General features: G+C 37.2%; 1 protein-coding gene across 1 annotated transcript in view; it reads left to right on the plus strand.

Annotated features, from left to right (window-relative positions):
- Positions 1-16597, plus strand: part of TSPAN32 (tetraspanin 32) — a 33353-nt gene extending 16756 nt beyond the window's left edge. The window contains exons 5-8 of the mRNA XM_087720093.1: positions 6821-6922; positions 10198-10290; positions 12885-12968; positions 15586-16597. Coding sequence (XP_087576219.1) covers positions 6821-6922; positions 10198-10290; positions 12885-12968; positions 15586-15696 — 390 coding nt within the window. The 3' untranslated portion in view covers positions 15697-16597. The remainder of the gene's footprint in view (positions 1-6820; positions 6923-10197; positions 10291-12884; positions 12969-15585) is intronic.
- Positions 16598-16923: the final 326 nt, after the last annotated feature.

Genomic DNA, 16923 nt, shown 5'->3' on the forward strand with positions numbered 1-16923 from the left:
AAAAAGACTGTGATTCAGAATCAGTATGGACAAGGAATTTAAATTTCATAATTGAACATCTATCCAGGGCTTAAGGAGGTGGTCTTATCAATATTCTGCTTACATGGATCCGATGCCATTTATCTATGATGCCATCGGGTTAATTTCCAATATACTGAATTTGTCGGAATGAGGAAAACCAACAAGCAAGAAGTTGAACAAAAATTAAACATAGGTGTAGCTCAGATATGAAATGAGGGGTCCTTGGTGCTCTCTGAGCTTGTTTCCTTGCAGATGTTGCATTGTCCAAGCTAAGTATCAACATCATCATCAACAACAACTTTAACCAGACCAATAATCAAACAATACCCCAATTTATCAAAGGGATAGCTACATACAAATACCACAATTCTTGAGAAAAGCCGCGCTACAGCTGTAAAGGAAAGAATATCTCAGTCTGGACTTTCACTCCAGCACCCAATCCTCTGGACCAGTGTTTCTCAACCTTGGCCACTTGAGGTTGTGTGGTCTTCAACTCCCAGAATTTCCCAGTCAGCCATACTTGGCCAAGATTGAGACACACAGCTTTCCCTACTATCCAGACTAGAAATTATGAGTGAGATATGCATATATGTATATGGGAAACCCCCACAGTTAATTTAGATTACTTTGCTTAGGGAAGTGAGCTATGTGGCATGAGATTCTTCAGAGGCTGTTCTTTCCATGCATCAGCATAGTAATGATGACAAAAGAATACTGTGTGAGCTGTCTTGGCCTGCAGTATTTTGATTAGAGAACAGAGCTGATATAAGCCCATCCAGTTTGCTATGTTGGAAGACCCAGAGAATAGGATTTTAGTTTGCTGTGTCTGACTGGCACCAGGTTGGAGAAATTGGACAATATAATGTTCTTTAGAGGGGTTCACCCACAAAACCGCGCTCGACTAAACGGCGCCCAACTAAACCGCGTCGCTGACGTCATCAACAGGGTGACAACAGCGTGGAGACAGAAGCACGCTGTAAACCCTAAACCTAAAATTAACCCCTAAACCTAAACCCCCTAAACCTAAACCTAACCCTAACCCTTAACCTAACCCTAAACCTAACCCTAAACCTAACCCTTAACCTAACCCTAAACCTAATCCTAACCCTAAACCTAACCCTAACCCTTAACCTAACCCTAACCCTAACCCTAACCCTAACCCTTAACCTAACCCTAAACGTAACCCTAAACCTAACCCTTACCTTAAGTTGAATCGGCTTGCTTTCAAAGCACTATTTAAAGCGCCCTTCTTTCTCCGCGCTGGCTGTTGTCACCCTGTTGATGACATCAGTGACGCGGTTTAATTGGGCGCGGTTTAGTCGAGCGCGGTTTTGACGGGCCACGCTTTAGAGGATTGTCTGCTCATTTGTTATAAGACTTCTGGAAGACTTGCACTGTGAAACAATTGGATTTGATTCCAATGACAGTCCAGACTAAAAACACACGGAGCTGCTGTATTTTAAAAACACATGGCATTGCTTTTTTAAAGCCAAGAAACAGGCAATCTGCCATTCTAGTTAATAACCATCTTTCATAGATGTTAATGTGTGGTGTTCTTTTGGAACTCTTAGTTGAGGTTATAATTACATGTATTAATATAAAAGTGTCTCTTGTCATCACCTACATAAGGGATACAAAAAGTATTGCATCCCATGCTTCCCCCTAAATCCAGCCTTCAAAATCAGAAAGGCTTTTTTTAAAAAAAAATGTTTGGGAGAAAATAGATGCTAGCTCCACCAATTTATAGAATATGGCTCTTTATGCACAGTGCAAGGTTTGCCAGTGATCCTTGAGCAACCAAGTTGTAGCGTCTTGATTTCAGTACATTGTAGAGTGGAATAGATTATATTATGTAGCATCTTTCATTCTCAAACAGCACGTATTGGTGATAACAAAAAAAAATTATTAACAAAACAAACCAACACCCCAGTTGGCTAAAGAAATTTTTTACAAACATTATGTTAACTTAAGCAGCCCTGATGAATTAAGCTATAGGCTACAGGTAGTCTTTAACCTATGACCACAACTGAGCAAATTTACTGTTGCTAAGTGCGACATTTGTTAAGTGTGTTTTGCCCCCTTTTACAACTTTTCTTGCCACAATTGTTAAGCGAATCACTGCAGTTGTTAAATCACTTCACAGTTGGAAGTGGATCTGGGTTTCCCCATTGACTTTGATTGTCAGAAGGTTGCAAAAGGTGTTCACATGACCCCAGGACATTGCAACCATCATAAATGTGAGTCAGCATCCAAAGGTAAATCACATGATCATGGGGATGCTGCAACAGTCATAAATGTGAAAAATAGTCATAAGTCACTTTTTTCGGTGTTGTAAATTCAAATGGTCATTAAGTAAGCTGCCTGCCTGTATATAGCTGTATGGCCTAGCACATATTTTTAAACCTTAATAATTGTTGTGGCACAGTGGTTAGAAATACAGTACTGGCAGGCTGCTGACTGCTATCTGCAGTTTGGCAGATTCTCACTGGCGCCAGGTTGACTCAGCTTTCCATACTTCCGAGGTCAGTAAAATCAGGACCCAGTTTGTTGGGGAAATATGCTGACTCTGTGAACCACTTAGTGAGGACTGTAAAGCACTGTGAAGTCTAAGTGCTATTGTTTAGCAACTTTAAGGTGTGAGGACATCGATGCTGGCTGCTGAATTCTGGGAGTTGAAGTCCACATATCTTAAGGTTGAAAAACACTGGTCTTGCATTTCATGGAAAAGAACCAAGGTCTTTGACTTCGTCAACTAGAGCCAGATAAAGCTCTGCTGAAAGATTGGAGAATTATTGCTAGTCAGTGCTGGCAATGCAGCACTAGAGAAATGAATGGTCTGATTCAATTTGAACCAATTTCCTATATTCTTAATCTGTGTTCCTTTGCTAAGGAAGGCATATAATCATGGTACCCCATTGAATTCAGAGTATAGGACTGCACTTTTGGTCCATGGAATGAAAATAAGTAGCAAAGGAATAGTTGTGTAAATATAACAATAGATGGAAGCTTTTTAAATCACTGTGTCTACAATATACATTTAATAGAACTGCAGAAAAGAATAAGGAAAGAGTATGTGTATATGTACAGTATGTGCGAGAGAGTAATTTTGTTTACTATTAATTTTTCTTTTAAAATTCTGATAAATACATTTTCTGAAAACTAATTAATTACTTTAATGGAACCAAAGACTTACTTTCCAAGCAATCCCATGCGTATTTTCATAAAATCAAGAGGCATTCTACTGAGTGTTGATTCAGGAAATGGCGCTAAAAGGAAAACTTTATTTTAAATTAATTATGAACACTTAACTTTTAAATTATCTATGAAAAGCAGGGAAACTGTCATATAATATCCTTAAGGATAAAAGTATTCTAAAAGAATTTCCAGGACAATTATGGTATTAATTTGCTGCAACAAAACAAAGCAACCTTTGCCATTTTAGCAAATGTATTACTGCACAAACCTTTTTGGTCCAGAGTTTTGCTCTATGCACCGTTGAATCCATTCTGCCTTTGGGCTGTTACTTCAGAGAAATCAAAGAAATATAAATAATGCAGACTACATAATAAATAATGTACCAAAATCGCAGATGTAATTGAAAGCATTTGAATTTAAAGGAGAACTTTCTGTCTTTCACTTCTCAGCCTTGTAGTCAAGGGGGATTTTGATTTGTGTACTTCTCATTTGGCTAACTTAGAAATTAAGTACTTCCTTTATGCCACACGACATATAACTTAGAAGACAGTAGTTTTGAAATTATATTCGGCTAAAACAGAACAGAACAAAACTATTTTAGGCTAACAGGATTTGCATTGTTTTTCAGAGAAACCTGAAAGTCCTCCAACAGGTGTTCACTGTGAATTAGCACTCAAGAATACATTTATTTATTCAACTTGTACTGTATAGTGCCCATGTTCCCCAGAAGTGACACTAGGCAGCTTAAAATCATTAAACCATTAAAAAACTTTAAATAATAACATTAATTTAAAATTGACAAAGATTGTAAGAACGGGAACAAGATGCACATGGGAAGGAGGTTGGGTCTTATCTAATCCGTTAATCACCTCCAGAATGATGCGACCCCATTGCGACCCCAGGCCGGTTGGAAGAGCCAAATCTTCAGGTCCTTTTGGAGGGCCAAAATATATGAACTGGCGTACCTTCAAAGGACTCCTTAGTTCATCCCAATTGTGTCCTTTTCTGGACTGGGAAGACATTTGGATTACTGCAGTGCACTCCCTTTAAGTGGTCTTTGAAGTCACTCAAAAGTTATACTGGTCCAGAATGTGCCATGTTGGACATTCCTAGGTTCCCCTTTATTATACCCTGTTGCATGAACTAAACTGGCTCAGTTTCTTTTGGGGTACAATTCCAGGTTTATCGCCTTTAAAGTCCTACATGGCATAGGACCAGATTATCTGTGGAAGTGGTCCTACCTGAGGCTATCTGCCCATCCCACTAGAGCAGATAGGACAGACATGATCCAGGTCCCTTCCCTTAAACATTGCTACAACATGGGTCCTTGGAAATGTTCCTTTCTTGTTGCAGCCCGTCTCATGGATCACATTCCCCCTTGATATCTCATAAGCCCCCCCACCCACTCTTTTATCCTACTGAAGAGCACTTAAAACTTGCTATTTCCCTAAGTACTGAGATAGTATGAGTTCACAGCAAAATAAGAATGCTGTGGGTTCATGAAGGAATGGTGGTTGGGGTGCTGGGTTTTGTTGTCCTTTTTCCATTTATAGCTGTAGATATTGTTTTCATTGGTTGCAAATTTGGTTTTAAGATGGTCAGCTATGCAAGTGTAATAGATAGATAGATAGATAGATAGATAGATAGATAGATAGATAGATAGATAGATAGATAGATAGATAGATAGATAGATAGATAGATAGATAGATGGATGGATGATAGGTAGGTAGGTAGGTAGGTAGGTAGGTAGGTAGGTAGATACATACATACATACATACATACATACATACATACATACATACATACATACATACAAAAGTTATACAATTTGCTACTAACATTTGTTGCATATTGAGTTATAATGTTCTAGGGGGCGAGAGGGGAGGTTGTTGTCAGCTTAAATGTAGATGTTAACTTGATTCCATGATAATCAGCTTACTTCCATAATTTAAAAAAACAACATTTTTATTTCCTATCAGCCACTTCAATAATTATTCAGTTACATTTTCATTGTTACCACTATACTGTTATATTTTATTGAATCTGAAAATATTTTTAAGTAAATCACTGTTACTTTTTTTTGAATGAAATGTGGTACATAATTTAAATATAATTTTAATATCTCAGAAAACAACTTACAAACTAAACTATTGAATACATTTGCACAACATTTAGATATTCATTTTGAAAGGTACTCCACAAGTCCTTTTATAGGGATACTTTAACAATTCCTGCAAATAGAGAGGATAATGCAGGGATATGAAGTGATAAACTAGGTGATAGAATCTTACAGTGTTTTATCCATGTTTTAGTTGCTCAGTTTTGTGCAAGAAAAAGAATGGGCTTATTGCTATTGGTTTGTATAAAGTACATACAGTAAATATATACAGTAAAATACTAGTCTCCCCTATATTTTTAAACTCTTCTTTGAGTGATGTCACGCACAGCTCCACAAAATGGTTTTGCTTTAAAACAAACATATTTAAATCTCACTGAAGTCAATAAAGATACATTTATTTTAATGCCCTTTGCTTAGTCCTTTATTGGACCTTTCCTCAGTTTTAATGCACTTTTTATTGAATAATTTTCAACCAATCAGCCATCCCCAGCTAACATCAAGCTCATAAAATATTCTAAACTTCCCATATTCTAGTCTGTTTTAGCAAAATGTGCGTGTGCTTTTTTATTAGTTGGCTTTTGTATATTTAAAAGGCAATAATCTTGAAAATAAGCACTGTGTGGGTGATCATAAATAATACCACCTCCCTCCAAAAAATTTCATCAAACGGTCAGAATTGCTAGTTATATAATTGTCCACTGAATCCCATATTCATTAAATCTGAGAAAACAAACAAGGCATGAATTGCCTAAAACTGAGAAATAAACTACATTGGGATGCACGTAAGGCCATGCAAACATCCCGTGCACAAATTGTGTTGAGCACAGTACCACTGCTTTCATATTTATGTAGAATTTGAAATGGATATTTCGCAATGGAAAAAGTTGGAAAGTATTTCAGAGTACGGAGAGCAGGAAAAAGACAAAGCCAACAGCAGCAATGCTTGGTGGATAAGAGGAAGTTCAAGAAGACAAATCATGGAAAAATCAAGGGTAGGGTTGGATTTGCTGCTCTTAAATTCAAGGGGAGCAGTGGCAGGTGGCAACCTAAGGGAGATGAAAAAAGGAAGGTGTTGCAAAGGTCAGAGGAAAAGTGGGTGAACTTCCTTGGATTTGAGAATAGTGTATCCAGTCCAGTGATGAAATTCAATTTTTTTTACTACCGGTTCTGTGGGCGTGTCTTGGTAGGCATGGTGTAGCTTGGTGGGCGTGGCAGGGGAAGGATACTGCAAAATTTCCATTCCCACCCAATTCCAAGGGAAAGTACTGCAAAATCTCCATTTCCACCTCACTCTGGGGCCAGCCGGAGGTGGCATTTGCCGGTTCTTCGAACTACTCAGTTTCTACTAGCAGTTCTTCAGAACCTGCTGGATTTCACCCCTGATCCATTCCCTATGCACAAAAACATGTAAATGCATACCAACCACATTTTATTTTACCCAATTATTGACATTCACACATTGTAATGGTAATATCATCTATGTAGGTGGAAAATGCCATGATTGATGTATATGATGTTGTTTATGAAGATGTGAGAAACAACATTTCCAGCACCAGAAGAGAGGAGCTATATTCCATTCACAAGATGGTAAGTTGCTGATGGTTTTGGAATAGGTTAGCTTTGTCCCAGCTTAGTTAATTTTTTACTCTTTCGTCCCAGAATTGCCAGTTGAGATAGCCAATGAGCAACTTATCAGTGGCAGTTCAATGTAGGAGATCTCTGGCTGAGGCATTTTGAAAAAAAACCCCAGTTCCCAATGGCCATATCCAATATTTTATTTCAGCAGAATTTCTTTCACATTTTCAATAAAATGAAACTAATCATGCTTTGGGAATAATCTGATGCAAGATAAGTGCATTTCTACCACTAATTTAAATGGAGAACGTTGAATTGTTTTCTGTAAGAGACTTGAAGAGATCTGAAAATATTAATTCCTTTTATTTCCCTTCATTTATTTCAGAGAATGGAGGGGGGAAGGGGGAACCCCATACAAATAAATATAAAATATAGTGTCATGTATAAAAAGAAAATAATAGTCCAGAAGCTTGGGAGAATACAATGCCATTCTTGGCATTGGCACAGGCAAATCTCTATTTGAATTTGAATTGAATTGAAATGAATTTATTATATTTCTATGCCGCCCTTTTCCCCAAAGAGGACTCAGGGCGGCTCACAACCCAAGTCAAGGGGGGGGGGTACAAATAAGGAGTAAAAAAGACGAACAAAACAATACCACAATTTAAAAGAACACAACAACCATACCATTCGAGGGGGGGACAAAAACTCATTAGCCCCAGGCCTGTCGGAACAGCCAGATTTTAAGGGCTTTGCGGAAGGCCTGGAGGGTGGTGAGGGTTCGAATCTCCACAGGGAGCTCATTCCAGAGGGCCGGAGCAGCCATAGAGAAGGCCCTCCTCCGAGTGGTCGCCAGTCGGCATTGGCCAGCGGATGGAATTCAGAGGAGGCCTAATCTGTGGGATCTAATCGGTCTATTGGAGGTAATTGGCAGCAGGCGGTCTCTCAAGTATCCAGGTCCAATACCATGAATGACATTTCAACGTGATCAGCTTTGGCATAAACATGCCGCTTTTTGTAACAGTGGCAAGTCTTTTACTCTTCTCAATGGCTTGCTAGGGAAAATAGTTTAGCAGCTGGAACAATAATTAGTACAGCAAACATCAATAATTCCACTGAACTCTTTTGTTTCCTACACAATCAATTCAAATTTATATTGGCCTTTCTCTGGTACTTCATTTGGAGTTGCTTTCACCTCTTCAGAGCTTTGACAAAAGAATTATTTTGCTTAATCATTAATATACAAATTCCTACTTTTCCCATACTGTTACATGTGCAGCATATTTCTAAACGAGAAAAAAGTTTACCCTATCAAGGAATCTACAATAGAAGCTAACTAACAAAGCAAAGTGGAAATAAGATGTAGCATTGTAACTGAATGACATCTGCAACTCAGCATAGTAATTCTGAATGAGAGGCTAGCTAATGAATAAGGCATGAAAAATAGCAGTATTCTGAATATATGAAAAATACTGCAAGATAAAGGGAGGGAGGAGTCACATACAAGTCCTCTCCAAAAGGTGACTAAATGAAATATTTTCCTGTCAGATTGTTTTTAAAAATATCTAACAAGGGCCGTAAGAAATATCTGTTTCTTATACTTAACAGTTCTTGCCTCCTTTCTGTACAAAATTCACTTTTTTTAGAACTCAAAATTCATAGCTATATTTTATGTTTATAATTGCATAGTTATTGTTGTATTCAAAAATAACTGCAAATCCTAGATTCTGTTATGAATCTTTGGCAACACATTGCTAAAACAGTGACTTACAAAAAAAGGAACTTACAAAATATAAAAGGAGTTTGTTTCCAAGCTTGTTGGGAACCAGAAAATATAGTTTTATGATGGCCCTTCTATGCTGCCTTTAATCACTGTGAAATCTGGGAAGAATCTAGAAGCAATTATCAGACCACTGGGCTAATTAATGAAATGCAATCATAGAAAACTATCACATGTGTCACTCAGAGTCCTTCTAAAGTCTGTAAGGGCTAAGAAATGCAGCCCTGAACTAAAAATAAGATAAATCTCGTTCTTTTCTTCAGTGAAAAGTGAAAGAAGGTTTATTGAATTAAATAAATTAAAAATTAAAAGGTTACATTAAATAATCATAATGACCCAAATACAGTTAATTTGTTTCTATCAGAAGTCTTACTGGGCTTCTATGTGTGCGTGTCTGGAGATAAAGCATGTAGTCTTTTTGTGGGGAAATGAGGGGGAGCTTTTGTAAATACTTCCTACTGTCCTGCAACTAACAAGATTTGCATAACATGCTAAGGCCAAATATCAGCCCAAGATGTCTATTAGATATCTATATTTCCACATAACCAAGGTACTGATTTTACCTTCAAAGCCTTTCATGCCACAGGACCAGGTTATTTGCAGAACTTTTCTTTTTCCACAAGATATGACGAGGTTAGGTGCTGCACGTCTCTTCGGTTAAACAATGTCACATGATGGGACCCAGAAGATAACCCTTCTCTATTATGGTCCCAACTCTATAGAACAACATGTCAGAATATTCATGAACTGGAATAGGACATAACAACAGGTCAGCCATTGGGGACTGGCTGGAATAGGACATAGTAACAAAGGTCAACCAATGAGGGCAGCAAGGACCCTGGGCGTGGCTTAGGTTTAGGTTAACTGCCCTGTATAGAGGAGGTTATCTTTGTCTGTATTAAGCTCTGAAACGAAACGAAACTGGTCTGATGCTCTGATCTGAAACTGAAGCACCACTCTTGCTATTGTATATATTACTGCATGTGTTATTATGTATATAAAGAGAAGTTAATGAATCTTGCCGAATCAGTTGTGCTTTCTGGATTTGATTTCTGCAACAAACTCTGACACAGCATATATCTGAGATACAGATTGTCTTGTTTGCTGGCCTTTCATCAGGTTTTGGCACTGCGCCAGAAATAAAGTGAATCCATTTGCGAAGTTTACATGTGTGGATATAAATGAGTTGCCCTGGGTTCAGTGTGTTTTTATTAATGTTGTGTGAATTTGAGGTTTTTAATTTGATATTAGCACTCCAGAATCATATGACAAGTGGGCAATTATACAAATTAAATAAATAAATAATCTCATGAGTAACCAACTGCAATCAAGATTTTACCAACCACAAGAAAGAACAAATCAGAATAACCAAAGAGTATCAAGTAAAAGAATAATAAAGAAGGAATAAAATCAAAAGTGGGCAGATTCCTTCTCAAAAGCTTGTAACAACTCCAATCTAGGGTTTTTTTTCTAAATAAATAATAATATGTTTAAAATTCTATTTTAGTTTCTATGTTGTGGGAAGAAGTCAGCCTTTGCCGAAAGAAACAGCATAGAAGATGAAATGTGTACATCAGAAATTCTGGAAATAGAAGAAGAGGTAATAAAACACTGGACTGTGAGGCCATTCCTTTCTCTTCAGGCACCCAGGGATACTTTCCATACAGTATGGAAGTAACATCAGAATCCCCCCTCACCCAGGGGTAGACTTCAAAAATTTCAGCGAGTTCTCTGCTTGGTTGCTGGGTGGGTGTGGCAATGGTGGGTGTGGCTTGGTTGCCCTTCTGCACCAAAGCAGAGGGGGACATTTTCACCTTCCCTAGGCTCCGGAAGCTGTCCTCAAGCCTCTGGGAGAGCGAAAATTGCCTTCCCCAGCCTCTGGCGGCCTTCCAGGAGGCCCATTTCCCCCCTCCCCAAGCCTCCACATGGGCCCTGCACTTACCTTGCATACAAAACGGGCCATGTGGAGACTCTTGGGAGGGGCAGGGAGAGGTGGGACCAGCCAGGGATGGGATTTGAAGGTTCTACGAACTGGTCATAACGTTAACTATGGATTCTCCCAAACCCGGGCAAACCCATAGCAGCCGACCCCTGCCCCGCCCCCAGCTTCTGAGCAGCTGTCATGAGGTTAGAATACAGTGATAAAGATTGTCACTTTCATCGTGGCATTGAGCTTTCTCTATAGGGTGAAGCACAGTTCCAAAAAAATATAGTAGACCTGGGAACAGCACTACAGAAAAAATGGCATCCTTGGCACTTTTGAAGCATATAACACTTGGGTGTGCAAATCATCTTGCAGCCCTAGGGTGCAGGACTTAAAATTATTGCTTTCATGGTACCATGGTAGGAAGGTTGATTATACATTATCATCACTGAATTATCAACTTCTTTTACTGCCTTTTGAGAAGGCTTATGGGAATTTTAAGAAACAAACAAACCTTCGTAGCTTTATTAAGCCTACTGGAAAGGAACAGCTGAAATGAACAAAATGTAAAGTATGTCAGTCTTTTCTCCATTAAAACAAAAGTAGGATTTCCTCTGCTCCAGTGTTCACCCTGACATTTTATTTAAAACGTGAATAAAATTCAATCAAATTCCAGTAATTTGCGGTCTTACTTCCAGAACTTACACATATTTAGTCAGAGAATAAGGACATTGTACTTTGTAGGCTCTCTTCTTGTTTTGTGAGCTTAGAGAAGCCCTGGGAGAGATGAAAGGACTTGCTTTGCAAAACACAAAATGACTCTGCAATCCAAAGTAAGTGATCTGCTCTTTCAGCAGTTAATTAAAAAGATGCAGCAGTGAGAAAACACAGGGCCATTACAAATGAATTATGAGGGCATCTGGATCCTCCATAAAACTCAGTGGTTGAGCCAGAGGGAGATTGTACTGAAAAAGCTTTTTTAAAGAACATTTATTTGTTCTTCCCTTCTGAGAGGAGATTCGTGGAAAGAATATGCTAGAAGTTTCATTCCCTGAAATTAGATGCCTGCCTTTTGTTTTGGTTTCTCCTATTGCTGGATCTGGAGACATGCTACCATTCTTGTTTTATCGGCTTTCTACTTATGGATAATTGTAGCCCAAAGATGAAACATGCTGATTTGTTGATTAAAAAGAGATGTTCACTCTTAGCTCCAGATTATGATGTGTCAGAGTCACCATGAGATAATATTATCCTGTAAGCCAGAATGAGATACAGCATCATAGTTAATTATAATTAATTATAATTATTAGCCATTGCAAAAGTAATTATATTGCACTTCCTGTTTTACCCTCTTCCGGTTAAGATGGTCAGCATAGCAAACTATACAACCTGGCTTCTTTTTGTTGTTAGCTTTCTTGCATGGAACCGAGACAGAAAGCCCAAACTATAGTAAGATGACATCATGATTAATTCTGAATTACCTAACAGGCCTTTCTACTATAGGAAGGCATTTGAGGTAATGCAAAAATACTTAATAACTGCACAGCATCTTTCACCTAAATTAAGTGAAACTTCATTTTTATTCTGAAGATCATTTGTATTCTAAATTGTGAAATTTAAAATGCAAATTTAGCCAGCAATACAGATATAATAATATGAACATTACAGACCTCAGTGGTAGCTTTTCCAAATGTTTGATTTCAAAAAATAACTGAAAATGTTTTTGGTCGGAGTCTGCTGAGCTGTTATCTGTGCTGCTCCCTATTTATTTTTTAAAATTTATTTTATTTGATAGGTTGTCAAGGAGCCAAATATCTGGGCCTGGCAATTGCTTTTATTAACTTCCTTTCCTAAATCTTTCAATTTCATTTTAAGTGGTGTTTCACTTAAGAAAATAATTTCCAATTTGTAACAGACAGGCAACACATCATGCTAAATGTTAATCTTACCATAAAATCTGAATTCTACCTTAATTTCAAGCATACATCAGAATTGAAATGAGCATCATAGTGCATGAAATTGAGTGGAAATCCACCTTACTATCCAGACAAAAATCTCTTTCTTTCCACTCCACAAAGTAGCAATAAAACTTAGGGAAAAAATAACCTGAATCCTAATTAACAAGTATGTGACTAAGAATATAAGTATGGAATATAACGTAGAGATGAAACCTATCAATGAAGGCTGATAGAACTGTAAAGTCCAATGTGTTTCAATAAGAGTTTACTCCCATGTGAGTGGATATTAATTCTATTTTTTTAAAACTGCAGGATTGTCTCCAACAAATCAAATACTTCCTGAAAAAACATATGGACATTGTCTGTGTACTGATGACCATCACAATTTTCTTCATGGTAATTCTTTGTGTTCCAGTATCTCTCCCTCCCTCCCTCTGCCTCTGGTTGAAGTAGCATTGCAAACTGAGCAAGGAGATGGAACTAAAGTTCTGCAAAAACTGAGTAAAATTAAAGTTTTGGTTAAACCAAAAGAACTGGCAAAGATAAATTATTTGTTTGGAATTCAGATTTGTTCCCTATGGCCATCTAAGACACCAAGAGTTACCTCTGGATAAGAGGGACGGCACATCAATCAATCCAATAAACAAACAAACAAACAAACAAACAAACAAATAAATAAATCCTCATTGAAGGTCAAATTCAGAGCCCCATAAAACACTCAATATGCTCTGAATTGTTCTTGGGCTAGTCTTTGCCCTTCTTATCCAAACCAGAAAGTCATCTTCTTCCTAGCATTCCACTTATCCCAACCAGAGAGGAAGGAGAAATAATTTTGGTTGTCATGGTTATTATCCATTACAGTTTTTCTTTTTGAAAAGAAGAAATTCCGGCTCTATTATTGGTAAATACAGTATCTTCAGACATTTCTAGATTAACCTTCCCTGATCCCTATCAGTGAATTACTGTCTTAGATCTAGCAGAAGTGTTTTCAAATTGGTGTTCTCTGATCTTTCCGACGCTTCATAGTGAGATCTACCCCATCATTTTAAACCAAAATGTGATTTATTTAATTTTGGTTTAGCACTAAATTTAGCCCAGAAGTCTGCCTTGTGAACCAAGGTTTATGGCTTAATGTGATGTGTGAACCCAATCAATTAATGATCAATTAGAACTCCATAGTATTAGCTTATAATAATTAAAGTATAATAATAAAAGTATCATTCAGCCATGATTTTAGATGATTTAAATATAACTCTTTGTTTTCTAATGGTCCATTATTAGTCCACTGCATTTATAAATACAAATCTACATAATCAGACCTGCATAAATTTGCATAGATGTAAACATATTTTTTATAAAATAATATTTTTATGTACACAAGTATGAATCAATGTTTTAAAACTTGCATTATTTTCTGCTTATGTAAGGAAGTGCAAACACCTGCTCTCTAATTGTCAATAGTTTCTTTTAAGCTAATGAATTAAAAACAGCATTAGATTGTCCAGTAACTAAATATGGCATATTAAATGATCAAGAACTTCTTCTAATGGATTAATTTAATCAATCAGCTGAGAAGCATTGCTGTTCCATGCACCTGAATGCAAAATGAAACCTCAGTAAATTCAGTGGGATTTGAGTTAGATCTGTATTGGATTAGACTGCAAATTTTATATGCCAATATTGTATGCATTCACTATATCATATCTCCCCCTAATAAGTTGGGGTATAATTTCTAATTCTCAGTCTGACATAGATATTTCTTTTCCAAGCTTGAATGTCAAGACAAGTCAGGTCTTATAATTAAATAATTAGAAATGAATTAATAAGTAATATTTTTTAAAATCTACTTGAATTTTGGCACTGAGATCAGGTAAAATGTTTCCCACTGCAGTTTCTTAAGATAAACTCCACTGTATTTTAGTGCCTTGCTTTTTTCTCCCCAAATCATGATGATTGGATCAAAGTCTGTGTCACATATTCTATTTTGCGGCTGATTTAGGATTAATATCATGACAGAAAATGCACATACACACATAATTGCATTGTCTGCATCTGCTTTATCCTGTTTTGTTGCTCCCTTCTCTTTTAGACTTTTATTGCATTTTATTATTGGTTTCTTTAATTGCTGGTAGCTGCATTAGGGTATAAAAGAAATGGATTTCTTGGAAATTGCTTTGAGGAGAAAGAAGGAATAGCAGTGTAAGAATTAAGATGAAAGATTACAACATTTCCTAATTATGTTTTAAGAACATAAAGTATTGATCCTCCCCTTTGGAAAGAACATTTGCCTCCTTCCTTGCATTAATCTTTCCATTTTACGTGGAATTATTGAGGGCGTAACAAGGCTTTGCAAGTCACTCCTTTTTGCTAATGGTATGCAATGTCAATTTATTGAACAGCATTTTTTCTATTCATAACGACTACCTCTTCCCACTGGAATGGCCATTCCAGCTGAGATCTAGTCAGCAGATATTCTATCGGACAATTTAAAGCTGGTTTGAATAGCAGTGGTTGGTTCTCCAATTGCTTAGATTAGAAGGATTTTTTGGCCATACATTCCAGGAGTACGGAGACTTGACCTGGAAGAAGTAAAAATTATCTTTTAGTTTATTTTTCTGAAAGACTTTTGTTTTCTCAGTCATTTCAAGCCCAATCCATTCTGTTTGACCTTATACAATGAATTCAGCATTTTTATATATTGATGAAGAAAAGGAGATAAAATGCATTGTGTCTGGAGAAGGATGCATGGATAGATGTTGTGTGTGGTATGGATATGGTGGGTGACACACACTTCTGGCTTTGATATGCATCCTCCAACAAATTATCTATCCATGAGAAAATATGGACTTTGGTCTAAAAAAAGTACTCTATTCCTAGTTCAAAAGATTGATTTTGTTGTAATTGCATTTTGTTACTGCTGTTCTCATAGCTTGAAAGAGCAGTGGAGAAATGTTCTATTTAACCTATATATTTTCAAATGTTTGTTTCCTTTTCATTTATTTATTTTGTCTAGATTTATGGGATGATACTAACTTCGTTCCTTTGGTACTCTATCCATTGTAAGAACAATTTGGATCGAAAGGGCAAATATGTCCTGGCAAAGCTATCCGAAACTGGCTTCTGATCTGCACAGAAGAAGGACCAGGACTTTCCATAGATGTGAGTGAACAATATGGGAAGCTTATTCTCGTTGTCACCTGTTTTCTCCCCACAAATGACCTGTTCCAAATATACTTGAGCAAATAGGCAAGTAAGAAGCCTGCACTATTTGTTGGTAGGCTATTTAAAATGATGCTCATCCAGGACCTCAGAAGCACACAGTATTGACTGTAAACACAAAGGCATGACATAAACCCAGCAGCAAGAATTGTTCAACCACAAACATACTCGGCAACTGAAAGCCATAATTTGGGGGCCCCAAAATAGCAAGTCAAAACAGAACAACTCTGAACTCATTAACTAGCAAACATCTTTTTAAAACTCTGCTGAATGAATGAGCAAAAGTGCTCTGCTTTTATTTATTTTTTGTCCCATCGATTTTCAACATAGTCAGTTCTGCTACAATACCTGAATTTAAACCCTAATGACACTTTTGTATACTTTCTTGATTTAAGTAAACCTCTGAAGATAACTTACAGTATCTGTCTAATGTAAACACCAGTGTTGCTTCTATGACAGAAATTGAGTTTTGGTTTGATCCATCATCATTGGATTTCATTCCAATCAACTAAAGTTCGTAGTTATTTAAGCTGGACTATTAAAGAAATTTATGGAATTGAGTGTGACTTCCCATGCATTCAGCTTTGCTCTGTGTCTAGTGAAGGCAATGAAAAACAATCACAGTCTTTTCTTCCAAGACAAGTATCGATTGAGTAATTTCAGCACAGTAACCTAAATTCTTAACTTTCTATGGGAAGTGAAAACCTGTTAGATCCGAGGATATACTGTATATCAAGTTTTCTTTAATAGGTGTCATGAAAAATATTAGACTTGTCATTTGTAACTGGTCAATTGATAGGGTAGTCCTGTGTCCCTTTAGATTCACAGAGAAGAAGGTACTTTGGTGATAGCATGGGCACTCACAGAGCATCCATCACCAAATGTTTCTTTTCCAGCACTATGCTGTAGCCCTAGAAAGCACCCATGCCATCCTGGGAAGACATAGTTGTTTCAAGGGACTGCCAACAGGGGCCATGTGCTGCAAAAGTACCTTTTCCCCATTGAATCCAAAGTAGTGCTCAGCTATCAGCTCATGATATAAATGCTTGCAAAAAGTCAGCATATGAATAAATGGTGAAAAAAAATCCAAGCAGAGCAAGAAAGAGGAAACCAAACCTCAAAGTTTCCAAAA

Source organism: Thamnophis sirtalis, unplaced genomic scaffold, assembly GCF_051295495.1.
Source record: "Thamnophis sirtalis isolate CommonGarterSnake01/CBP01778 unplaced genomic scaffold, rThaSir2_p1.2 scaffold_1, whole genome shotgun sequence".
NCBI classification, from domain to species: Eukaryota; Metazoa; Chordata; class Lepidosauria; order Squamata; family Natricidae; genus Thamnophis; species Thamnophis sirtalis.